The sequence below is a fragment of the Telmatherina bonti genome, assembly GCF_933228915.1.
Source record: "Telmatherina bonti genome assembly, chromosome: 7".
In the NCBI taxonomy this organism is placed as follows: Eukaryota; Metazoa; Chordata; class Actinopteri; order Atheriniformes; family Telmatherinidae; genus Telmatherina; species Telmatherina bonti.
This window is the reverse complement of record NC_136625.1, coordinates 39902709-39930258: the sequence shown is the minus strand read 5'-3', so window position 1 is coordinate 39930258 and position 27550 is coordinate 39902709. Positions and strand designations below refer to the sequence as shown.

The 27550-nt window shown below is 44.5% G+C and overlaps 1 protein-coding gene across 1 annotated transcript in view; it reads left to right on the top strand.

Moving 5' to 3' along the window:
• Positions 1-2133: 2133 nt before the first annotated feature.
• The window catches only part of cntnap2b (contactin associated protein 2b), a gene marked incomplete at both ends in the record, with an annotated part of 54847 nt that continues 29430 nt past the window's right edge, over positions 2134-27550 (top strand). Inside the window, 15 exons of the mRNA XM_079243924.1 lie at positions 2134-2158; positions 2435-2545; positions 3132-3325; positions 11600-11747; positions 14912-15115; positions 15212-15396; positions 15763-15906; positions 17156-17414; positions 17586-17735; positions 17889-18051; positions 18156-18262; positions 19926-20045; positions 20230-20345; positions 20569-20653; positions 20786-20942. Of these exons, the coding sequence (XP_079100050.1) occupies positions 2134-2158; positions 2435-2545; positions 3132-3325; positions 11600-11747; positions 14912-15115; positions 15212-15396; positions 15763-15906; positions 17156-17414; positions 17586-17735; positions 17889-18051; positions 18156-18262; positions 19926-20045; positions 20230-20345; positions 20569-20653; positions 20786-20942 (2168 nt within the window). The remainder of the gene's footprint in view (positions 2159-2434; positions 2546-3131; positions 3326-11599; positions 11748-14911; positions 15116-15211; positions 15397-15762; positions 15907-17155; positions 17415-17585; positions 17736-17888; positions 18052-18155; positions 18263-19925; positions 20046-20229; positions 20346-20568; positions 20654-20785; positions 20943-27550) is intronic.

The window sequence follows — 27550 nt, the reverse complement described above, 5'->3', positions numbered from 1 at the left end:
TGGAGAGCAGGTCCCTTTTGAGAACATTGGAGAGTGTCAACCACAGGTGTCTTTGTGCCACCTATCCCCCTATCTAGGGAAAGAGCCACACCGTGGGAAACATGGAGGATTCAATCTGTTGTAATTCTGACCTCATTCAGGGCAGATGCCAATGCATTTTCCAGAGCAAGATGTGCTCCAAGCTCCGACAGACCTGATAAGTCTGGAGCATTGTTACAGTTCTAATCACGCACAGTGTGGCTGCCTGCGCCCAATGGAATTTTTCCAGCTAAAAGCGGAGAATCTACAGTGCTTGGATGGAAGGGTATTGGGACCATTCACACCATGATTGTTGGTTGGGACCAAATACACTGCTAAGGAGGGCTCCATAGGCAGTGGGTTAACCAACACATCATTCTCAGCACCTTCCAAATCCAAAAACCGTTCATAAGCGGGTACCGTGACGCGGTTAGACAGAGGCTTATTCCACGATGATGTAAGCTCAGAGACACAGTCTGGGTACATTGGCAACTGGTTTTTCAACGTAATCAGTTCGGAAATAAAATCCGGCAAAACGATAGGTCTTCTGTGCAGGAGTAGAGGAGGGCCAGTACACCTCAAGCTTCCAAGCTGCACAATGGCACAGAGAGAGGACAGAGACATCCTTGGATGCTGGTGAAGTAGCGGTAGCAGGAGACTGGTCTGATGCTAACTTATCATGATTATTGTCAACAAACCATGAACTTTTAGACCAATGTCCAGGACATCCTCATTCTCCTCCTGAGCATTTATCTCATACTGAGTATCCATGGCACCCTCCAGGTGTATCTGTTTGGTTTCAGCTAACCCTGTAACATACGGTACTACATGCGGTCTGCATAGTTACACATGGGGACATAGACCGACAGTCCATCATCTTTGTTACCGGATGAAGCCAGGTCCCTCGAGTCAGACAGTAGGAGGTTAACAGTGGTGACAGCAGTCTTTCTCAGCACTCGTTTTAGAAACCTGATCCGTTTTTTCCGGGTTGATTGCTGAAGCTGGCAAGCATCAGGCTCCATGAACGCTCCATGAACGCTCTCCTGACGTGGATGATCCCCAGACAGACGGGGCACACTTCATGTCAGTTTTTCTCATGAAACTGAAAGGTGCTCCCCTGAGTACAGGGGCAAACAGAAGACTTTTGCTTTGCTTGTTTAGGCCTGGTACTCATAATGTGAAACCGAGCTTGTTGCCAAAATGACCCAAAATAGCGCTCTACAGACAGGCATGCTAACCAGCATGTGACTAATACCAACAAGAGCAGTTCAGCTAATTCCAAGTTGGCCTGTAGCATTATAGGAGGACAAAGCTAACTGGCAGTAGCTAGCTAGCCACAGGTGTTCTTAGCAAGCTGAAGAGCGTAAGAACTGAGGAATGACGGTAATGTATAGAAGTGCGGATGAGGCCACACCCACATCATCACGTAATTTCCCCAAAGGCATAATTAGAGGTGTCTTCAGCCAGGACACGTGAGGGCGTGATGTCCCATACTATATGTGTTGTACTGAGTGAAGGGAACGCTGTGTTGGCTGACAGTTTGTAGGTTGGCTCGACTCTTACCTACAGTCACTCCAGCTCTCTCACCGCTGGGATACTTACAGAGCTGGTGGCTTTTTTTTTCTAATGGTTACAGCTGAAGCTCTGTTGCTTTGCTTCTGCAGTCTGAGGGACGCCACTGGAAATGAAACAGTCTGCAGGGTGTTGGTTTTGCAAAGATAATTAGGAGAATAAAGAGGAGCTACATTTAATTTATTTCTTTGCTGTTCATTCTGAACAGTTAATAATATGATGAAGGGTTGATATCAATAGAAACTAGTTAGAATTTCATTAAGGATTAAAGTTATAAAATGTAATTTTGCCATGTTGGGGAACAAACCTTAATGATCAAAAATAAAAACGGTTGGTTTTTTTCTATTGCCAGTTCTCAGCCTTTATGTTCAATGTATAATAATACACTAAATTTAATCTTAAATCTAAAACTTGATCTTATATGTTTGCCTTTATCTTTAATTTTATGTGACTTAAAAAAATTGATTTTACCCCTTTAACATCTGTTGGTCTTTCATCCTTTTCTTTTACCATGGATCATTTTCTTGTATCTGTTTAGGCTGCATGAATCAGTCAGAAATGGGAGCAGGTGAAGCGTATGTGTGTTTATGATTCAAAAGCTCGATTCATCTTGGTGACTTATTTAAACCTGAGTCTGTTAAAAGAATCTAGTTTACTATGACTACAATCTTTCATGAATTATCTAATGAATGAATTCCTTGTTCCAACATTACTGAAGGTTTTTAATCGTCACACGTTCCACTCCTGCTGTGGAGAAGGGAGAATCGTCGGAACCTGATGCTCTGCTGTTGGAAAAGTCAGCTGGATGACCAGCGTTAACCTCTGTTTGTGTCTTTTTGTTCAGGGAGGTGTGAGGACAGCTTAGCCACTCCTCTCCCCTACAGCTCCTTCACCAGTTCTTCCACCTTTGGCAGAGGATACGGAGCTGGTTATGCCAAACTCAACAGGAACCAAGGTACACCTCAGTAATCCAAAGCAGCGAGCAGTTCCCGCTGTTGTCCCCCTTTCATATCGTACATTTATCAGCATTTTCTCAGATGACACCTCAAACCCTTTTTTCAGTTTTCATACTGGCATAATAAAGCTAAAACACACCACTAGGCAACAACTGACAGTGATGACAACACTTGTTCCGATCAGTTTGATTCTGATCCAGTTTATGAATTGGTTCTGTTATTGTGTAAAAAAACAAAATAATTCATGTTCTTAAACAGAACTAGTATGTGTTATGTAGCATGATTTTTCTAAACATGCTTTCATATTTTTGCTAGTTTAGTAAAGCAAGTCTTTCTAAACATACCAGAACTATATCTTTTTCACATAGAAAAGTAACTAATCAATAAAAGAATCTTCATCATAAACAGACTCTGGTAGACTGGATGTATATTTTTAGATTTGAGTTAATGCTTGTGAGGTTTTCCCAGAACACCCCCCCCCCCCCCCCCCCCCCCCCCGTGCTGGTTTTCCTCCGGACACCAGCGTTTGGAAATTGCAGATCTGAGCTGGAAGAAACAACTGTACTCTGTTTCTGCTCTTCTTAGGAGCTGGAGGCTGGTCACCTCTGGATTCAGACCATTACCAGTGGTTACAGGTAGACCTGGGCTCTAGGAAGCAGGTGGTTGCCATAGCAACACAGGGTCGATACAGCAGCCCTGACTGGACCAAGCGGTACCGGCTGCTGTACAGTGACACACAGAAGAACTGGAGGCCGTACTTTCAGGATGGAAACATCTGGGTAAGGTCTTTCTGCTGGGGGTCTGGTCTGGTTACAGGCTGATCTGAACCTCTGGTTGCTCTCCTTTTTATTCCAATGACTACGGTGGAAACAGCTGTGAGTCCACGCAGCCATTTAGATGAAAATGTTTGAGTTTCATTTAGCAAAAACGCTGTCAGGAAACCCTGGATCGGGAACGGTTGGTCAGTACTGGGGTTTATTCTATTCTATTCTATTCTATTCTATTCTATTCTATTCTATTCTATTCTATTCTGCAGTCATTTAGCAGAAGCTTTTGTCCAAAGCGACTTGCAGATGAGAGTGAGAACAACAAAAGAAAGAAATCAAACAGTAAGAACATCCTAGGAAGATGCTGGTGGACTGCTGGAGTCCAGGTGGACGCAGGTGTTGACATGCAGTGCTTCAGGCATTTTTTTCTTAATTTTTTTTTTTTTTTTGTATGTTTGTTTGTTTTGCTTTTTCTTCCCACCCCACAATATTCCCTGTTAGAATACAGAGAATTAATACCATAATTCCATTCTAGAGTGCGCCGTCTGATGGCAGCAAACTGTAGTAGCTCTGACTTGCTATTACGATGCGATTACTCGCATATAGCCTAGTTTTTAAGCATACAAAAAAAACAAAAAAAAAAAGGACGTGCACCTCCCACGTCGGGCACGGACCTCCCTGTCAGTTTGACTGTCAGAGAACATCACTATCTAATACTTTTACTTTTAAATAGATAGCCAACCACAACAGGCACTTCAATTGCGTTGTAACTTTCCGTTGTCAAATATCACAGCTGTAGTTTTGCTTAACACATAGCCTAAATCATAAATTCAAAGTTAAAATAATATGTCTTGTTAAAATAAATAAATCAAACTTAAATTACGGCATTTTAAGCGTACAGGCAATCCATGGAAAATAATCACATGATGATGCGCCATGAATAGGCTCGCCCCACTCCCCGGCAGCTGCTGTAAGGTGGTCTGCTATATTTTCTGCGGTGTGCCACTCATCAGTCGGACGGCGTGTCTGAAGGACAGCGGTCTTCAGCTCCCAGTTCTCAATGAAATGACAAGTGATGGTAATATATGACTCCGTGGTGAAAGCTGTCCACGAGTCTGGAGTAACAGACACCTTGTCCCTCAGTTCTGCTGCGCTCTCCTCGTACTTCTTCTCCACTCTTGTAGCTGTTGTTCGCCGTGATGGTGGCTTGTACTCCGGCTCCAAAAATGCCATTAGTTCGCGGAAGCCTTCTCCTTCCACAAACCTTAATGGAAGCATATATCTTGTCACCATTTTCGTTATTAGCTGGCTAATCTTCTCCGCTCTGGTATCATCACAGCGGCGTGTGCTAACAGGGCTAGCAAATTATGTGATTTGGGACTGTCTGTTGTCTGTCTCCGCTGTTTTCTTTCCTTGTGCTTTGAGCGCATGTGGTTAAGAACCGAGTATTTCTATGATATGCAAGTTTCACCCCACGTATCTTGCGCTGCATGTTATCATCATCTTTTTAAGTATTTCCAGACATCACTTTTCCTGGTCGCAGCTGCCATGGTGCACGAAGCGCCAACTAAGTTGAACTGCTGTCGCCAAAAGCAAGGCATGTGCAGATGCGTGAATTTAAAACTTTACTCGAGTAATGACGTCAACAACGAGTACTCGAGTACTCGTACCCATCCCTGCTTGCTATCTTAATTTTTTTAAAAGTACAAAGTCTTCTCACATAGATATTACCTCAAATTAGGCCTTTTTTCTGAGGATTTCATGCCGGTTTGGAGGGTGTGCTGCAAGGAAGAGTTTTCTGCATATTTTTGGCTCTTTCAAGACTTGTTATGATGAGTCTCCATGGCAACGAAAGACTTGTTTACAATCGGGATCAACTGATTAAACTCTCCCAAATCAGGATTATCAGCGAAACAACACATCAAATCCCAATGGAGTTGAAAAGAAAGAGAAGAGGATGCAGAGCGGGAGTGAGACAGAGGAGAAAGCGATGGAGATTTAAACCATTTCTCCCGATCGTCGTCATGGGTAATGTAAGATCGCTAGCTAACAAAACAGACGAAAGAATACAGAGAGTGCAGTATTATGTGCTTCACCGAGATCTGGTCTGCTGAAGCCGAAGATGCTCTTAGAGGAGGCTTTGAGGCTACAGACTGGAACGTCCTCTGTGAACCTCATGGAGACGACATCAACGCCATGACTGAGTGTGTGACAGGTTACATAAACTTCTGTGTGGACAGCATCGTCCCAACAAGAACAGTGAGGTGCTTCCCCAATAACAAACCCTGGATCACCAGTGAGCTGAAAAAGCTGCTGAACATCAAAAAGAAAGCCTTCAGGGATGGAGACAGGGAGTTATTGAGGCCAACACAAAAACAACTTACAACACAAACTAAGAAGTGCAAGGAGGACTACAGGAAGAAGTTAGAAAGTCAGCTCCAGCAGAATAACCTGAGGGATGTGTGGTCTGGAATGAAGAAGATCACCGGCTTCAAGTTAAAGGAGGACCAGCCTGATGGAGGTCTGGACAGAGCTAATGAGCTGAACATATTCTTCACCAGGTTCAGTTCACCCCCTACCTCCAGCCCAACAGACCACACACCCTCCATAAGCCCACTGCTTTCCTGTCACGCCTCCAATCTGTCACCCTGCAGCTCAGTCATGGACCAGAACACAGCTTCATCTCCCTCCACATCAGGACATCCTGAGACCTCCACCTTGTTTGTCTCCTGCAATCAGGTTAAGAAGCAACTTGAGAAACTGAACCAGAACAAGGCTGCAGGTCCAGATGGTGTCAGTCCCAGAGTTCTCAAGACCTGCTCAAAACAACTCTGTCCGATTCTCCAGCACCTTTTCAACACCAGTCTGAGACAAAATAGACTCCCAGTGCTGTGGAAAACCTCCTGCCTTGTTCCAGTGCCTAAAAAAACACAACCAGCTGAACCAAGTGACTACAGACCAGTTGCCCTGACATCTCACATCATGAAAGTCCTGGAGAGACTCTTACTGGCTCACCTCAACAAGCAAGTAAACACCTTTCAGGACCCATTCCAGTTTGCATATCGTAATGGACTTGGGGTAGAAGATGCCATCATATACCTGCTCCAGAGAGCACACTCTCATCTGGACCATTCAGGCAGCACTCTGAGGGTCATGTTCTTTCATTTCTCAGTGCTTTTAATACCATTCAGCCTGCTTTGTTATGTGAGAAGCTCCATAAGTTCCAGGTGGAAACCTCCACAACCACCTGGATCTATGACTACCTCACAAACAGACCCCAGTTTGTGAGACTGAAAGGTTGTGTGTCTGAGATGGAGGTCAGCAGCACTGGTGCACCACAAGGAACTGTACTCTGGCCATTCCTCTTCACTCTGTACACCTCAGACTTCCAGTCCAACTCTGAGTCCTGTCATCTGCAGAAATACTCTGATGACTCTGCAGTTGTGGGGTGTATCAGGGATGGACAAGAAGCAGAGTACAGAGAACTGGTCAGTCAGTTTGTTAAATGGTGCGGTGACAATCATCTCATATTAAATAGCAGCAAAACAAAAGAGATGATTGTTGACTTCAGGAGGAAGAAGAATAAACAAAGCACTGTTTCCATCCTGGGAGAGGAGGTGGAGGTGGTGGAGGAATACAAGTATCTTGGAGTTCAGCTGGACAACAAACTGGACTGGAAATGCAACACTGACTACATCTACAAGAAAGGTCAGAGCAGACTGTACTTCTTAAGGAAGCTGAGATGGTTTAACGTCTGCACCAAGATGTTGCATATCTTCTATGAGTCTGTTGTGGAGAGTGCAGTCCGCTTTGCAGCATCTGCTGGGGTAGTAGCATCAGAACCAGAGACTTGAAGAGAATCAACAAACTGATCCAGAAAGCTGCTTCTGTGCTTGGAGTAACTCTGGAGCCGCTGGAGCTGATTGTTGCCAGTTTTTTGCTCTACATCAATGTATCCAAAAAAAGCATTAATTAATATCTGGTTTTGGCTGCAAACAGACAATGAGCACAATGACTGACATCTGTTCCGTTTGACTTACATCTGGAGTGCAGTCAAGACTGAGAGTAGCATTTTGTTTCCTGGATATATGCCATAATGGAATGCAATGTTTTGAGTAGATGATTTAGATTTGCTCATTTTTGTCTGTTGACCAATATAGTGTAATATACATGTTTTATTTTAGCTAAATAATTATTCATGACAAGGTCAAAACTAGTCAAAAGTTGAGTGGAAGAGCCCCTAAAAGACAAAAGATTAAGATTAAACATTTGATGACATTTCGCCACTTTTTCTTCTCTGCTTCTAGTTTTGTCAACTGATGTTGGCATATTACTATACACTTTTTCATGGCTAAGTCTAGTTCTCTCCCCTGTAGTGGGCCAGATTGCTGAAACAATCTTTCACTTGGTGATACAAGCACCAAAATTGGCACACAGGTGCTTCAGAACCTCCTGTCTCAGAAAAGCACGTTAGCCAACTTGAAAAACAAAATGGCTGCCCTTTTTCAAGCTGGCCGCCATTCGTTCCAGTACGAAACAGTATTTGCACTAAATATTGTCAAAGTAATGACATTTTTATGATCTGTACATCAGAATATATGTTTTTTTGACACAAATCGAATTCTGCGATCAGAATGTCAATATCATTAAGTATTATAGTGATATGATGACAATTATATGAACTAGCACTGTCTCAGTGAAGTTACCGATGTGGTATCTCAATTTGTTGTGACAGAAGCACAATATAGGTAATACAGCAGACTGAAGTGACTTGTTTGAATTTAGCCTGGATCATTGTTTTGCTCTTTGCACTTACAGCTACACAGTTGTGTGCACTTCAGGGTGTAGCAATAACATTTGCATAGTCCTCAACATTCACCCGTGCAACGACATTTTGTCAGCTGCTGGCAGGGCTGAGCAATGGGTGGGAGGGTTGACCAAAGAACTTCCCAGGCTTCACCTTTTTTTTGCCAGCCCCAGTTGCCAGGACTTTCAGGTTGCATTGTACATTCTGTTGATTGGCCTCATATGCAAGCAGCTTGGAATGCAGGCAAGGATGGTTGCATCAGTGCAGGAAGATGCTTCTGACATTACCGGGCGAATGTCTTTGTCAAATGCTAGGAGTACATCTCGACCTTTCTTGTAGGCTACAAGTCCAGGTATCAAATCAAATCAAATCAAACTTTATTTGTATAGCACTTTTCGTGCTTAAAAACAATACAAAGTGCTTTACATTATAAAACAATTTACATCAAAATAGATAAAACACTAACACACATACACATCCCCTTTCACCCACCCACAACCACCCTCACCCATGCCCTATTTGCCCTGTAACAGTTAAAAGAATATGAATGAATGGCCAGGTGCATTTGCACCAGATGTGCACCAGATAAGGAAACGGTATTCTCAGGGAGCCTCTACACAAAGGGCTACCCCCAACCAAGACCACCCAGGCCATCACCATGGGGGCCACCCGGGTCCGGGCAGACAGGACCCACGCCACAACCGTAAAGCTGCAGCGCTGGATCCCGACCCACCAGACAGGGACAGCCCCCACAGCAACACCCATGCAGTCAGAGCAGGGGCAGCCCTCGGCGAAGAGGACCCCGATGAGGAGAGAGCTGGAGTGATAACTAAACAAAAATAAAATCCATTAAAATAAAATAATAAAATCTATACTATGTAAATCAATATATAAAATATATAAATAAATAAATAAAATTAACTAAAAAGAAAGATAAATATGGGTTAATATAAGAATGTTAAAACTTAGTTATAAGCTAAACTAAAAAGGTAGGTCTTGAGCTTTTTTTTAAAAACATCAACAGTCTCTGCAGCCCTGAGGCCCTCAGGCAGGCTGTTCCATAGGCGAGGCCCGTAATACTGAAATGTGGCCTCGCCATATGTTTTGGTACGAACTTTAGGAAGAACTAAAAGGCCGGTACCTGAGGACCTCAGGGTCCGCGAGGGTTCATACCTTAAAAACAGATCAGATAAATAAGAAGGCCCAAGACCATTAAGACATTTATAAACCACTAAAAGAACCTTAAAATCAATCCTGAATTGCACGGGGAGCCAATGCAGCGACTTTAAAACTGGTGTAATGTGTTCCCGCCCCCTGGTCCTTGTCAAAACTCGTGCCGCCGAGTTCTGCAGTAGTTGTAAACTAGAAATACTCTTTTTGGGAAGACCAGAGAGCAGGGCATTACAGTAGTCTAGTCTACTAGAAATAAAAGCATGCATTAGTACCTCCGTGCTGGCAAGAGAGAGAAATGGGCGGACTCTGGCGATGTTTTTGAGATGATAAAATCCTGTCTTTGTAACATTTCTGATATGTGACAGCAGCCTTTCTTTCAGCCTGGTCGAGTTCACATCAGGTATGTCTGTCCCAAACTGGTCAGTTTGCTCCTTGACTAACCAGTTCAGTTAGTCTGAATATGACTGGCTCATCAGTGCTGTATCTTTTCTCAATGACATAGGCCAGGAGTTCCGAGAATACCAAAGGAATACAATCCTTTTCTTGAGATGACTCCAGTGTTTCTTTGTTCTTTTGGGCAATGTGTGCTTGCTCTCTGTTATACAGAGCAGTCAAGAAAGAGCAATGGTACTTCAGTTCTAGGGCCACCACGTCTCTACCACTCAACAGAGCCAGTAGTCTACCATCATTGAGGTTACCGGCACATTCATTGAGCCTCTCATTCAGTTGCATGGTCATGGCTTGCCGCAGCTCTGATGTTGGTTCCTTCTTTTCACAAAGGAAACATTGTTCCATATCCATATTAGTTCTTCGCATTTTTGTGCGAGTTTCATCAGGACTGTTCTGAATTTCAGCTGCTCTTTTAGTTGCACGTTTAAGCTTGCTGTTGTTGAACATGAGACAAAATGTTTGATGGTACTTTGCACTGTTTCGTCGCAATGTGTCCTCAATGCCACCTCCATCATCTAGTTGTCTAGATGGGTCTAGTTTAATTGGTAACAGGTTGATTGCCTGAAATTGTGGTATGTTCGTGGCTGGCATGGAATAGCCATCAGAACTAGACTCATAGCGTGTAGGAGGAGACTTCAACTTCTCTCTTGTGTCTGTCTGACAGTGGCAACACTTCCCCCAGTCAGTCTTGGCTCCGCTACTCAATGGGTTGTTCGCAGACATTTTGCGTATACAGTTGAAGGCCGAGGGGCTATCCTTTTACCACCTAACCGTACAAAACATGAAAGCACATTGAACTATGGGATACGACTAGGTGCAGGCCTTTGTTGCCCTACCTAGCCCGATCGTTCATCTAACGCCGTTTAGATCCCGCGCGATCTGTATGCTTTCTGGGTAACTAAAGCCCCATTACTCTTGGCTCGGCTCTCCTGCGCTGGCACACCCTGTCAATTCAGGCACGGCTATTTAACAACTACACTTTAACTAACTACACTTCTAGTTGAAATGCAAAAGGGGCTTATTAGATAGCATTTGGGACACACATGGATACTACTGTCTAAAGTTAGTTTACCACAACAACAGTTAGTAACTAGAGTTAGTACGCTACAAGCCGACATTGAACCCCATGCTGAGTTTCACAGCAGTAATGTCACCAGTGTGCCCTGGTTGTGCTTTGACATCACTCTTTTAAGGTATCACAAGCCAAAAGCTTTAATATTAAAGTACAGTAGTGTGAAAAATAATTAGCAATTGACATATAAACTTTGTTACTTTGTTACCACAGAGCTTAGAAACATGCAAGGTTTAAGTTGAAAACAGCCCTACGGAGGAAACTCATTTCAGCCGCCTGTATACGAAATCTCGTTCTTTCGGTCACGACCCACAGCTCATGACCATAGGTGAGGGTAGGAACGTAGATCGACTGGTAAATGGAGAGCTTCGCCTTCTGGCTCAGCTCCTTCTTCACCACGACAGACCGGCGCAGAGTCCGCATTACTGCAGACGCCGCACTGATCCGTCTGTCGATCTCACGCTCCATCCTTCCCTCACTCGTGACCCAGACCTACAGAACATAACTGCAATGTTTTCAGTAACTCAAACCTACACAAAGACTCATTTGAACCGATTTTAATCATTGACGAATGCTTTGACATACTGGATGGTCCAAATGGATTCTGGTCTGGATGGTTTAGGGTTTAGGGTTTAGGGACGCTTTAGTTGGCTAATAATTAATGAATGATGATTCAATCATTCATTAATTCAAGTGCTCCGTTCATTCATGTCTTCATCATTTCTGGACTTTGTGGCTGAAGAAGTGTAAAGGTTTTGTGGACTTTGAGCTCCTCTTCTTTCAGACCTTTGAGGGGAATGGGGACAGTGAGGATGTGGTTCGTCAGGATCTCCAACACCCCATCCTGGCCCGCTACATCCGTTTCATCCCTCTGGACTGGAACAAAGAGGGACGCATCGGGGTCCGGCTGGAGGTCTACGGCTGCTCATATTGTGAGTATAAATCCGGCTGTGAGGTGGCCCGTCAGAGACTTTGGTCTGGTTTGCACTTCGTCCACCTAAGCTTTCAGTTTCTGCTCCTTCTGCTGGATGGTAGTACACATACTGGTTCTTTTGAATCTTTTGGGGGAGGGGCAGGATTGAACCTGAGACTGCTCTGGCTTCAGAGCTTGTAGTCCTGCAGTAAATGATTTAAGCTCTAGTAGGTAATGTAGCTAAGAGACATGTTCCTCTGGGTGAAGGGGTTCCTCGTCCTGATAGTAGTCTATACACTCTGTAATGAACAATAGAACATGAACAATAAGAAATATAGTTAGATGCCTCAGTTTACTGTAAATCTGTAAAAACTCTGACCAATCCAAACGTTCCGACCCAAATGGAGTTGTTCATTTCTTATATTTCGTAGCTTCCCCTCCTCCCCCTCCAGCAGCACATACCTGATAGCCACACCCTGCATATAAACAGCGTGTTAGAATGAAAATACAAAGTAGTGAAGAAGAAACTCGGAAGACAAACATGGCTGAGAAAATGCAGGAAGGATTTCCCGACCCGGCTCGGTTTATTTGCCTCCTCCTGCTAAACAGCCGAGAAAGAGAAAATCGTTGGTGGAAAAAGCTGCGAATAAAAAAGCCTCGGATCACGCAAGGAGCAGAACCAGAGGGGGAGGGGCCAAGTCAGGGGGCGGGACCAATGGAGAGGGAGGGGCCAAGACAAGGGGAGGAACCAAGACAGGGTCCTGTTAGCTCCCCAACATTACCTACCCCAGCTTTAATCTGTGATTATTGGTAAACGATGAACCTGCAGTCTGTTTATGTTTATGCTGGTTCTGTCTGATGATGCTGGGCTGAGGTCAGAATTGTGTCGGGACAGAGCAGATATGACTGATTTGGATAACCAGGATGTGACTGTGAAGACGGTGGCAAGCAGAATATCTTTCATGATGCTGGAAGTTGATCATCGCTGGGTTTCTGACCCGGTTTTTAATGGTTGAGTCTGTTAACTGGACTTCATGTTCTAAGAGATGACGGGTCACCCCCAGAGCAGGATGTGAAGCACATGACTTGTCTCTATGGTCCTACAAACCTGTTTTATATGTAAGTCAAAAGACAGATCCTGGTCCAAAATAAGCCTAAGGCTTCTCACTGCAGTACTGGAAGACAAGATATTACCAGTCTTCCTGAGGTTCTCAGATCCAAAGACAACCTCAGTCTGTTGACGGTCATTTGGCAGGGATCAGGTCTGGCGGGGATCGGGTCCGGTAGGGATCGGGGTCTAGCAGGGGTCAGGTCTGGCAGGGATCTGGTCATGCAGGGATCGGGTCTGGCAGGGATCTGGTCTGGTAGGGATCTGGTCTGGCAGGGATCGGGTCTGGCAGGGATCGGGTCTGGCAGGGATCGGGTCTGGCAGGTATCTGGTCTGGCAAGGGATCGGGTCCGGCAGGGATCAGGTCTGGTAGGGATCTGGTCCGGTAGCGATCGGGTCTGGCAGTGATCAGGTCTGGTAGGGATCGGGTTTGGCAGGGATCGGGTCCAGCAGGGATCTGGTCTGGCAGTGGTCTGGCAGGGATCCGGCTGGGGTCGGGTCTGGCAGGGATCAGGTCTGGCAGGGGTCGAGTCTGGCAGGGATCGGCTCTGGCAGGTATGGGGTCCGGCAGGGATTGGGTCAGGCAGGGCTCGGGTCTAGCAGGGATTGGGCAGGGATCGGGTCTGGCAGGTATGGGGTCCGGCAGGGATTGGGTCAGGCAGGGCTCGGGTCTAGCAGGGATTGGGCAGGGATCGGGTCTGGCAGGTATGGGGTCCGGCAGGGATTGGGTCAGGCAGGGCTCGGGTCTAGCAGGGATTGGGCAGGGATCGGGTCTGGCAGGTATGGGGTCCGGCAGGGATTGGGTCAGGCAGGGCTCGGGTCTAGCAGGGATTGGGCAGGGATCGGGTCTGGCAGGTATGGGGTCCGGCAGGCATCGGGTCCAGCAGGGATCAGGTCTGGCAGGGATCTGGTCTGGCAGTGGTCTGGCAGGGATCCGGCTGGGGTCGGGTCTGGCAGGGATCGGGTCTGGCAGGGATCTGGTCCGGCAGGGAACGGTAACCCAGCAGCTTTGTAAAACCTGTTTAATCACAGTGAACTGGTGACTTTACATGGGAGGCAGAAAGTTTTTCCAGCTGTGTAACGGAAACCTTGTGATTCCAGATCGAGGCTTGTCTGGTAGTTTGTTGCAACAAACCAGCAGATTCCTCCTGTCTGCAAGCGGTGCTGTGGCAGCTCTCTGTGATGCATACTGATCTTCATCATAGACCGTATATGAAAGATGGGCGGAGCCTCCGGGAGTTGTCAATGTGGAAGTGCATAAAACTGCAGTTCCTCCTTCATCCACTAGGGGCTGCAGAACAGAGCAAATCCCCATAGACTCCCATGTTAAAAAGACGTACAAATGACATTTAAAATGTATTTGTTTACATGTTTACAGCTGGAATAAACATGTTTACAGCAGGAATAAACATGTTTACAGCAGGAATAAACAAGTTTACAGCAGAAATAAACATGTTTACAGCAGGAATAAACATGTTTACAGCAGAAATAAATATGTTTACCGCAGGAATAAACATGTTTACGGGTTAGCTCGGTTAGCTCTTAGCTACAGAAAGCTCGGAGTTCGCTCGATGTTAATCATCCACCATGACGCTCACAGTCCCCCTCTCAGCTCCACCTCTTTGCCCATATTTGTATTTTCCTAGTGAGACGACGCGCATGACGCTGCCAAGATGGTGATGGTAGGAACCGCCCACCGAGCTTCAATTCAGCTCATCCAGAAACCTACGGGTGATGTCACGGAAGCTCCACCCAACTGTTATATACAGTCTGTGGTCTTCATCCAGACCAGACTTCCCAGCATGTCTAAACAATGTTAAACCTTCTAAGAAGGCTTACGTGAACAATCAGTTTTGTCTTTGATTAACTCAAATAATCCCTTTTGTAGCTGGTTTAGTTTCATACAGCATGAGATCAAACTGGGATTTAATAAAGTCTCTGCAGGTGACTGGGAGTTGGGTCAGCTAGAACAAGTAGCTTGCTCTGGGACTAGCCTCAAGCTGTGTCTCTGAAACTGGTCCAGCATATGCTGGCTCCTAATCCTTTCCTTGTTCTTTCATTTTCCCGTCATCCAGGGGCGGATGTGATCAGCTTTGATGGCCAGGGCATCATCTCATACCGCTTTAGGAGCAAGAAGGTAAAGATTGTGAAGGATGTCATCTCTCTGAGGTTTCGGACCATGACCCGAGACGGTGTCCTGCTCCATGGAGAGGGACAACAGGGAGACTACATCTCCCTGGAGCTTCGCAGGGCCAGACTGCAGCTCAGCATCAACCTAGGTAGTTGTCCATCACCACCTTCCTCAGAACCAGCAGATATGATGGATTTCCTGTCACGAATGACCACTTCCTCCCTGCTGTGCTGCTCTTCTCCAGGCAGCAGTCAGTACGGCTCTATCAAGGGTCACACGGCTGTGACCAGTGGGAGTTTACTGGACGATGACCACTGGCATTCGGTCGTCATCGAACGCTACCGCAGGAATGTCAACTTCAGCCTGGACCACCACACTCAACAGTTCCGGACCAACGGAGAGTTTGACCACCTGGATTTGGACTTTGAGGTACAGTCTGCGGGTCATCATCTCGGCCTAGGTATACTATTCTTGAAACCAGTTCAGCTGGTGGGGCATTCCAGATGTTAGCCACAGCAGTAGCTGTAACACCACTTCACAAGGTTTTTCTCAGTAACAGGGTCTTTAGGGGTTCCTTTCCTCAGTCTATTCCATGTAGTCTACAAAGACCAAGAGCTGAACTGAATTTTATTTAGTTTTAGATGATAAAACTTTATTATTTATATTTTATGGAGGTCCAGGGACATGCCGAAAGAGCTGTAAAATGTAGTTCTTGGTCTGAGTTTGTGGTATTCATCTCCACCAAACTCACATTACTGCTTTGTGTAAAGATCTGGTGTGTTGGTGTGTCCTCAGGTCAGTTTTGGAGGACTTCCGGTGTCTGCAAAGCAGAGCTCGGGAGGCAAAGAGAACTTTGTGGGCTGCATGGAGGGAATCACCTACAACGGGGACAACATCACCAGCCTGGTGCGCAGGAAGAAGGTGGACACGACCAGCTTTGTAAGACGCAGCATGTTTCTCTTCGGTTTTTTAAGTCGACCTGCTGACATCCTCTGGCCTGATTTGTGTTTGTGAAGGAAAATAGATGGTAACTGTCATGTTCCTTCATCTCTTCAGTTTGCTGTGAAGAAAAACAATACCTGTAAGGCTGATACATACTCTGTTGTCCCAACTAACCTTTTTTGTTTAGATAATTTATCATTAAATCACACACATATATAGGTGTATATATATGTATGTATATATATATATATATATATATATATATATATATATATATATATATATATATATATATAGAGAGAGAGAGAGAGAGAGAGAGAGAGAGAGAGAGAGAGAGAGAGAGAGAGAGAGACTAGTGACTAGTGACTGTAACTGGAAGATGTATCACAGAGGAAGGTCTTCAGCTGGATCTTAAAGGTAGAGAGGGAGTCAGACTGGGATCTGGACCCAGACTGGGGTCTGAACCCAGACTGGGATCTGGACCCGGACTGGGATCTGGACCCGGACTGGGATCTGGACCCGGACCGCGATCTGGACCCGGACCGCGATCTGGACCCGGACTGAACATCGTTGGCTTGAAACTGTTTTCTCCAGAATTTTAGACCAGAAGGGGAGATTAGATATGGGTCTATGATGAGCTAAAACTCCTGGATCCAGAGTTGGTTTTGAAGTAGATCTTTGATTACAGCTGAGGTCCATGTCCTGTTAATAGAGATGTATTGATCAGGTCCAGTCCAGACGTATTGATTCAGAAACTTATTTATTTGAATAATCTGGTTGGGATGGGGTCTAAAACACAGGCTGAAGGTTTAGATGAAGCTATTATGTTGGTTAACTCGGAGAGCTGTACAGGCAAGAAACGGTCCAAATGACAATCAGCTTCTAAAGACGTCTCTAAGGCTGCTGCAGATGAAATAACATTAGTAGTGTTCAGGTTATTACTGGTTTCCTTCCTGATAGAAACTATTTTGTTTCCAAAGAAACTCATAAAGTCGTCACAGCTGAGGTTGAAAGGAATAGATGGCTCAACGGCACTATGGCTCTTATCAGTCTGGTTCCAGTGCTGAAGAGAAACCTGGGGTTGTTCTTCTTCTCCTCTATCAATGATGAATAATAAGCTGTTCTAGCCACACGCAAGGCTTTTTTTTCACCATTTATTAAATGAGAAGTGACTGAGCAGCTGTCCACATTATATTTTGTTACATGTGGCTATAACTCCTCCATCTTTGTCTTTCTTCTGCTGTAGCGTAACCTGACGTTCTCCTGTGCCGAGTCCAACTCCTTCCCTGTCTTCTTTAATTCCACATCCTTCCTGCGGCTACCAGGTCAGAGCGATAGCGACACTCTGTCAGTGAGTCTGTCTTTCAGGACGTGGAACCCCAACGGGTTGCTGATGTTTACGAGGCTGGTTGATGGTTGGGTGGAGCTGGGACTAGTGGAGGGCAAGGTCACTGTTTACATGAATGTGACACAGAAGAAGAACATGCGAATTGAAATCTCATCAGGTGAGCTCAACTCTTTTTGGTTTCTAGAATGATTCTGGTGACTTCCCAAATATTTGTGAGTGAGTTCTATCATGGAAATCCACCTGCAGCAGGCAGCTTGTCGGTGTGCCTGTGCTTAGGGTTGCAGGTGCGCTCAGGTTTCAGCAGGTGAACTTCTTTATTTCCTTGCAGGTTCAGGCCTGAATGATGGCCAGTGGCATAGTGTCCATTTAAATGCTCTTGAAAACCATGCAATGTTGACTGTGGACGGAGATGAAGCATCCACAGTCAGGACAGCCATTCCCATCCAGATCCAGACGGGGGGAACATACCACTTTGGAGGTTGTTCAGACTTTTAATTAACACAGTTTTGGTGGGCTCTAAATGTTTTCAGTACTTCCTTTGGTCAAGGTCCCAAAACAAACTGCTGAGTTCTGAAGAGTTTGCTTTACTCTGTGCTTGGAGGGATGCTTGATGTCCTCTGTGTGTCCTCAGGTTATTTCCTGCATACTTCCAGTCGATCCCTGCAGCGCTCCTTCCAAGGCTGTATGCAGATGATCAACATTGACGATCACCTGGTGGACCTCCAGGTTGTGGAGCAGGGTCTCATTGGAACCTTTGAAAACGTCAGCTTGGACATGTGTGCAATTATAGACAGGTACACAACGCTAAAGCAAAGAAAATACAAGCCTGGCAAGAAATGAAACAGAGCAGTTGCCTCTGCAGCGCCTCAGTAAATAAAACTGCTGTTTCATCTGACAGGTGTGTTCCTAACCACTGTGAACATGGCGGGCAGTGTTCCCAGACCTGGGATACTTTCAGCTGCAACTGTAGTGGAACCGGCTACACTGGAGCTACCTGCCATACATGTAAGACTGTACACACCTCATTGGGTCAGCAGCAGCCTGAAACCTACCGCGGCCGTATCAGTACCCTCGTTTATCAAACATTAACAGGAAATACCCTAAACTCCAGCAGCTTTGTAAAACCTGTTTAATCACAGTGAACTGGTGACTTTACATGGGAGGCAGAAAGTTTTTCCAGCTGTGTAACGGAAACCTTGTGATTCCAGATCGAGGCTTGTCTGGTAGTTTGTTGCAACAAACCAGCAGATTCCTCCTGTCTGCAAGCGGTGCTGTGGCAGCTCTCTGTGATGCATACTGATCTTCATCATAGACCGTATATGAAAGATGGGCGGAGCCTCCGGGAGTTAAAAGTGAAGTCAATGTGGAAGTGCATAAAACTGCAGTTCCTCCTTCATCCACTAGGGGCTGCAGAACAGAGCAAATCCCCATAGACTCCCATGTTAAAAAGACGTACAAATGACATTTAAAATGTATTTAAAAAGTCTGTATTTATCAAACAGCCGGAATAGGGTGGATTGCCCTCTCCGGGTCGGGAGTCAGGTCCTGCCTCAAGTGGAAGAGTTTAAATATCTCGGGGTCTTGTTCACGAGTGAGGGAAGGATGGAGCGTGAGATGGACAGACGGATCGGTGCGGCGTCTGCAGTAATGCGGACTCTGCGCCGGTCTGTCGTGTGAAGAAGGAGCTGAGCCAGAAGGTGAAGCTCTCGATTTACCAGTCGATCTATGTTCCTACCCTCACCTATGGTCATGAGCTGTGGGTCGTGACCAAAAGAAGGAGATCTGGTATACAGGCGGCTGAAATGGGTTTCCTCCGCAGGGTGGCCGGGCTCTCCCTTAGAGATAGGGTGAGGAGCTCGGTCATCCGGGAGGAGATCAGAGTAGAGCCGCTGCTCCTCCGCATCGAGAGGAACCAGTTGAGGTGGCTCGGGCATCTGGTCAGGATGCCTCCTGGACCTCCCTGGTGAGGTGTTCCAGGCACGTCCCTCTGGGAGGAGACCCCGGGGAAGACCCAGGATACGCTGGAGGGATTATATCTCTGGGCTGGCCTGGGAACGCCTCGGGATCCCCCCGCAGAGTTGGCAAATGTGGCTGGGGAGAGGGAAGTCTGGGCTTCCCTGCTTAGGCTGCTGCCCCCGCGACCCGACCCCGGATAAGCGGCAGAAGATGGATGGATGGTATTTATCAAACATGTGGAGGTCGGCCACTCGTTATTTCTCCAGAGGTTCTGGAGACATAAGGAAGATTCAATCTGGCAGAACCTACACATACTTTCCCTACATCATTCTTCAGATCATCCCAGAATCATTCCCCTAATTATTCCCAACATAATTCTCAGCATTATTCCCAACATGTTTCCCAGCCTTGTTCCCAACCGTTTTCCCAATATTATTCCCAGCGTTACTCCCAACATTATTCCCAACTTTATTCCCAGCATTTTCCCACCATTATTTCCAGAACAATTCCCGGCCGTGGAATCCGGGCAGATGAAGGAACTTCTGGAGGGGAAGCAAGTGCAGGGTATTCGTTAAGGGTGGTGCAGGCTCTACGTTTTACATACATATACAGTATTTACTGAGCGTAGTAAAGGGGAAACAACGGAAGTGGAGAACCGCCTGTACTGGGAACGTGTGTTTTTGCTGAGGTGTGTGTTGTGTGTTCCTTGCAGCTCTGTATCAGCAGTCCTGTGAAGAGTACAAACATGCTGGGAAAAGTTCAGGGAGCTACTGGATCGACCCAGATGGTAGCGGGTCCATGGCTCCCTTCAGGGTCAGCTGTGACATGACAGGTGAGGCAGATTGAAGGACTCTGGAGGGATCCTGACTGGGAACTAAGTTCTGCCTCCACATTTGAACTGGTGCACAGAGTGTGCCCAGTTTGTCTCTCAAGCAATCTGGAAGTTGTGTTGTTGTTGGCAGGATGTTGATCCTGTTGTTAACCTCCAGATGTGACTGAAGCTGTTTTTCTTTCAGAGGAGCTGGTGTGGACCACGCTGAGGAACAACTTGTCTCCTCAGACGTCGGTCTCTGCTGCAGACCAGGATGGAAAAGCAGCGCTGCAGATTGCCTATAACATCACAGATGAGCAGGTGACCTCACCTGTAGCACGTTCTTCTTTTTCCCCGTGTTTTGTGTCAGGATGAATGTGAGCAGAAACCCAGTCGACATAGATGAAGACATAGAAAACAAATATGTGATGGAGTCTGCTGGGTCTGATCTGAGGGGAAACAATGGGAAGAATAATGATTCAATAAAGCAGAAATAAAGCCAGTGTATCTGTTGGTCTAATGAACATGAACACCTGTGCTGCAGGTGCTGTCCATCACTAACAGAGCAGAAAAGTGTGAACAGTATGTCGCCTACGCCTGCCGCATGTCCCGCTTGCTGAACAGTCCAGGTGGAGCATTCTTCTTCTTCATCATCATCATTTTGGTAGCTGTGTGCCAGTGCTGCAGCGGCTTGTTAGGAATCACATCAGCAGCAACTTGAACAGTGAATCTGACGGAATAAACGGCTTTTCTGCCCACAGAGGGAGTTCCTTTTGCCTGGTGGGTAGGAAGAGCCAATGAGAGGCACTCTTACTGGGGCGGATCCGGCCCTGGAATTTTGAAGTGTGCTTGTGGAATCGACGGTAACTGCACGGATCCCAAACGTTTCTGCAACTGTGATGCTGACCTGAGAAGCTGGTGAGGTTTCCGTCATCTCCTGAACGCATGTTTACATCTCTGACATGTTTACCTCTCTGACATGTTTACCTCTCTGACATGTTTACCTCTCTGATATGTTTACATCTCTGACATGTTTACCTCTCTGACATGTTTACCTCTCTGACATGTTTACCTCTCTGATATGTTTACATCTCTGACATGTTTACCTCTCTGACATGTTTACCTCTCTGACATGTTTACCTCTCTGATATGTTTACATCTCTGACATGTTTACATCTCTGACATGTTTACCTCTCTGACATGTTTACCTCTCTGACATGTTTACCTCTCTGATATGTTTACATCTCTGACATGTTTACCTCTCTGACATGTTTACCTCTCTGACATGTTTACATCTCTGACATGTTTACCTCTCTGACATGTTTACCTCTCTGACATGTTTACCTCTCTGACATGTTTACCTCTCTGATATGTTTACATCTCTGACATGTTTACATCTCTGACATGTTTACCTCTCTGACATGTTTACCTCTCTGACATGTTTACCTCTCTGATATGTTTACATCTCTGACATGTTTACATCTCTGACATGTTTACCTCTCTGACATGTTTACATCTCTGATATGTTTACATCTCTGACATGTTTACCTCTCTGACATGTTTACCTCTGACATGTTTACCTCTCTGACATGTTTACCTCTCTGACATGTTTACCTCTCTGACATGTTCACCTCTCTGACATGTTTACCTCTGACATGTTTACCTCTCTGACATGTTTACCTCTGACATGTTTACATCTCTGATATGTTTACCTCTCTGACATGTTTACCTCCCTGACATGTTTACCTCTGACATGTTTACATCTCTGACATGTTTACCTCTGACATGTTTCCCTCTCACATGTTTACCTCTCTGACATGTTTACCTCCCTGACATGTTTACCTCTGACATGTTTACATCTCTGACATGTTTACATCTCTGACATGTTTACCTCTCTGACATGTTTACCTCTGACATGTTTACATCTCTGACATGTTTACCTCTCTGACATGTTTACATCTCTGACATGTTTACCTCTCTGACATGTTTACATCTCTGACATGTTTACATCTCTGACATGTTTACCTCTCTGACATGTTTACCTCTGACATGTTTACATCTCTGACATGTTTACCTCTCTGACATGTTTACCTCTGACATGTTTACATCTCTGACATGTTTACATCTCTGACATGTTTACCTCTCTGATATGTTTACATCTCTGACATGTTTACATCTCTGACATGTTTACCTCTCTGACATGTTTACCTCTCTGACATGTTTACCTCTCTGATATGTTTACATCTCTGACATGTTTACATCTCTGACATGTTTACCTCTCTGACATGTTTACCTCTCTGACATGTTTACCTCTCTGATATGTTTACATCTCTGACATGTTTACCTCTCTGACATGTTTACCTCTCTGACATGTTTACCTCTCTGATATGTTTACATCTCTGACATGTTTACCTCTCTGACATGTTTACCTCTCTGACATGTTTACCTCTCTGATATGTTTACATCTCTGACATGTTTACATCTCTGACATGTTTACCTCTCTGACATGTTTACCTCTCTGACATGTTTACCTCTCTGATATGTTTACATCTCTGACATGTTTACATCTCTGACATGTTTACCTCTCTGACATGTTTACATCTCTGATATGTTTACATCTCTGACATGTTTACCTCTCTGACATGTTTACCTCTGACATGTTTACCTCTCTGACATGTTTACCTCTCTGACATGTTTACCTCTGACATGTTTACATCTCTGACATGTTTACCTCTCTGACATGTTTACCTCTGACATGTTTACATCTCTGACATGTTTACCTCTCTGACATGTTTACATCTCTGACATGTTTACCTCTCTGACATGTTTACATCTCTGACATGTTTACATCTCTGACATGTTTACCTCTCTGACATGTTTACCTCTGACATGTTTACATCTCTGACATGTTGACCTCTCTGACATGTTTACCTCTGACATGTTTACATCTCTGACATGTTTACATCTCTGACATGTTTACCTCCCTGACATGTTTACCTCCCTGACATGTTTACATCTCTGACATGTTTACATCTCTGACATGTTTACCTCTCTGACATGTTTACCTCTCTGACATGTTTACCTCCCTGACATGTTTACCTCTGACATGTTTACATCTCTGACATGTTTACCTCTCTGATATGTTTACCTCTCTGACATGTTTACCTCTCTGACATGTTCACATCTCTGACATGTTTACCTTCCTGACATGTTTACCTCTCTGACATGTTTACATCTCTAACATGTTTACCTCCCTGACATGTTTACCTCTCTGACATGTTTACCTCTCTGATATGTTTACCTCTCTGACATGTTCACATCTCTGACATGTTTACCTTCCTGACATGTTTACCTCTCTGACATGTTTACATCTCTAACATGTTTACTGACATGTTTACCTCTCTGATATGTTTACCTCTCTGACATGTTCACATCTCTGACATGTTTACCTTCCTGACATGTTTACCTCTCTGACATGTTTACATCTCTAACATGTTTACCTCTGACATGTTTACCTCTCTGACATGTTTACCTCTCTGACATGTTTACCTCCCTGACATGTTTACCTCTGACATGTTTACCTTCCTGACATGTTTACCTCTGACATGTTTACCTCTGACATGTTTACCTCCCTGACATGTTTACCTCTGACATGTTTACCTCTCTGACATGTTTACCTCCCTGACATGTTTACATCTCTGACATGTTTACATCTCTGACATGTTTACGTCTCTGACATGTTTACGTCTCTGACATGTTTACATCTCTGACATGTTTACGTCTCTGACATGTTTACCTCTGACATGTTTACCTCTCTGACATGTTTACCTCCCTGACATGTTTACCTCTCTGACATGTTTACCTCCCTGACATGTTTACCTCTGACATGTTTACATCTCTAACATGTTTACCTCTCTGATATGTTTACCTCTCTGACATGTTTACCTCTCTGATATGTTTACATCTCTGACATGTTTACATCTCTGATATGTTTACATCTCTGACATGTTTACCTCTCTGACATGTTTACATCTCTGACATGTTTACATCTCTGACATGTTTACCTCTCTGACATGTTTACCTCTGACATGTTTACCTCTCTGATATGTTTACCTCTCTGACATGTTTACCTCTCTGACATGTTTACCTCTCTGATATGTTTACATCTCTGACATGTTTACATCTCTGACATGTTTACCTCTCTGACATGTTTACCTCTGACATGTTTACATCTCTGACATGTTTACCTCTCTGACATGTTTACCTCTCTGATATGTTTACATCTCTGACATGTTTACATCTCTGTCATGTTTACCTCCCTGACATGTTTACCTCTGACATGTTTACCTCTCTGACATGTTTACCTCCCTGACATGTTTACCTCCCTGACATGTTTACCTCTGACATGTTTACCTCTGACATGTTTACCTTTGACATGTTTACCTCTCTGACATGTTTACCTCTGACATGTTTACCTCTCTGACATGTTTACTTCTCTGACATGTTTACCTCCCTGACATGTTTACCTCTGACATGTTTACCTCTCTGACATGTTTACCTCTCTGACATGTTTACATCTCTAACATGTTTACCTCCCTGACATGTTTACCTCTGACATGTTTACCTCTCTGACATGTTTACGTCTCTGACATGTTTACATCTCTGATATGTTTACCTCTGACATGTTTACCTCTCTGACATTTTTACCTCTCTGACATGTTTACCTCTCTGACATGTTTACCTCTCTGACATTTTTACCTCTGACATGTTTACCTCTCTGACTTGTTTACCTCTCTGACATGTTTACCTCTCTGACATTTTTACCTCTGACATGTTTACCTCTCTGACTTGTTTACCTCTCTGACATGTTTACCTCTCTGACATGTTTACCTCCCTGACATGTTTACCTCTGACATGTTTACCTCTCTGACATTTTTACCTCTGACATGTTTACCTCTCTGACATGTTTACCTCTCTGACGTGTTTACCTCCCTGACATGTTTACCTCTATGACATGTTTACCTCTGACATGTTTACCTCTGACATGTTAACCTCTCTGACATGTTTACCTCTCTGACATGTTTACCTCTCTGACATGTTTACCTCTGACATGTTTACCTCCCTGACATGTTTACCTCTGACATGTTTACCTCTCTGACATGTTTACCTCTGACATGTTTACCTCTCTGACATGTTTACCTCTCTGACATGTTTATCTCTGACATGTTTACCTCTCTGACATGTTTACCTCCCTGACATGTTTACCTCTCTGACATGTTTACCTCTCTTACATGTTTACCTCTCTGACATGTTTACCTCTGACATGTTTACCTCCCTGACATGTTTACCTCTGACATGTTTACCTCTCTGATATGTTTACCTCTCTGACATGTTTACCTCCCTGACATTTTTACCTCTGGCATGTTTACCTCTCTGACATGTTTATCTCTCTGACATGTTTACTTCTCTGACATGTTTACCTCCCTGACATGTTTACCTCTGACATGTTTACATCTCTAACATGTTTACCTCCCTGACATGTTTACCTCCCTGACATGTTTACCTCTGACATGTTTACATCTCTAACATGTTTACCTCCCTGACATGTTTACCTCTCTGACATGTTTACCTCTCTGACATGTTTACATCTCTAACATGTTTACCTCTGACATGTTTACCTCCCTGACATGTTTACCTCTGACATGTTTACCTCTCTGACATTTTTACCTCTCTGACTTGTTTACCTCTCTGACATTTTTACCTCTGACATGTTTACCTCTCTGACTTGTTTACCTCTCTGACATGTTTACCTCTCTGACATGTTTACCTCCCTGACATGTTTACCTCTGACATGTTTACCTCTCTGACATGTTTACCTCTCTGACATTTTTACCTCTGACATGTTTACCTCTCTGACATGTTTACCTCTCTGACATGTTTACCTCTCTGACGTGTTTACCTCCCTGACATGTTTACCTCTATGACATGTTTACCTCTGACATGTTTACCTCTGACATGTTAACCTCTCTGACATGTTTACCTCTCTGACATGTTTACCTCTGACATGTTTACCTCCCTGACATGTTTACCTCTGACATGTTTACCTCTCTGACATGTTTACCTCTGACATGTTTACCTCTCTGACATGTTTACCTCTCTGACATGTTTATCTCTGACATGTTTACCTCTCTGACATGTTTACCTCCCTGACATGTTTACCTCTCTGACATGTTTACCTCTCTTACATGTTTACCTCTCTGACATGTTTACCTCCCTGACATGTTTACCTCTGACATGTTTACCTCTCTGACATGTTTACCTCTCTGACATGTTTACCTCTCTTACATGTTTACCTCTGACATGTTTACCTCTCTGTCATGTTTACCTCCCTGACATGTTTACCTCTCTGACATGTTTATCTCTCTGACATGTTTACTTCTATGACATGTTTACCTCCCTGACATGTTTACCTCTGACATGTTTACCTCTCTGACATGTTTACCTCCCTGACATGTTTACCTCCCTGACATGTTTACCTCTGACATTTTTACCTCTGACATGTTTACCTCTCTGACATGTTTATCTCTCTGACATGTTTACTTCTCTGACATGTTTACCTCCCTGACATGTTTACCTCTGACATGTTTACATCTCTAACATGTTTACCTCCCTGACATGTTTACCTCTGACATGTTTACCTCTGACATGTTTACCTCCCTGACATGTTTATCTCTAACATGTTTACCTCTGACATGTTTACCTCCCTGACATGTTTACCTCTCTGACATGTTTACCTCTCTGACATGTTTACATCTCTGATATGTTTACCTCTGACATGTTTACCTCTCTGACATTTTTACCTCTGACATGTTTACCTCTCTGACTTGTTTACCTCTCTGACATGTTTACCTCTCTGACATGTTTACCTTCCTGACATGTTTACCTCTGACATGTTTACATCTCTAACATGTTTACCTTCCTGACATGTTTACCTCTCTGACATGTTTACCTTTCTGACATGTTTACATCTCTAACATGTTTACCTCCCTGACAGGTTTACCTCCCTGACATTTTTACCTCTCTGACATGTTTACCTCTCTGACATGTTTACATCTCTAACATGTTTACCTCCCTGACTTGTTTACCTCCCTGACATGTTTACCTGTCTGACATGTTTACCTCTGACATGTTTACCTCTCTGACATGTTTACCTCCCTGACATGTTTACCTCTGACATGTTTACCTCTCTGACATGTTAAACTCTCTGACATGTTTACCTCCCTGACATGTTTACCTCTGACATGTTTACCTCTCTTACATGTTTACCTCCCTGACATGTTTACATCTGACATGTTTACCTCTCTGACATGTTCACCTCTCTGACATGTTTACCTCTCTGACATGTGTACCTCTGACATGTTTACCTCTCTGACATGTTTACCTCTGACATGTTTACCTCTCTGACATGTTAAACTCTCTGACATGTTTACCTCCCTGACATGTTTACCTCTGACATGTTTACCTCT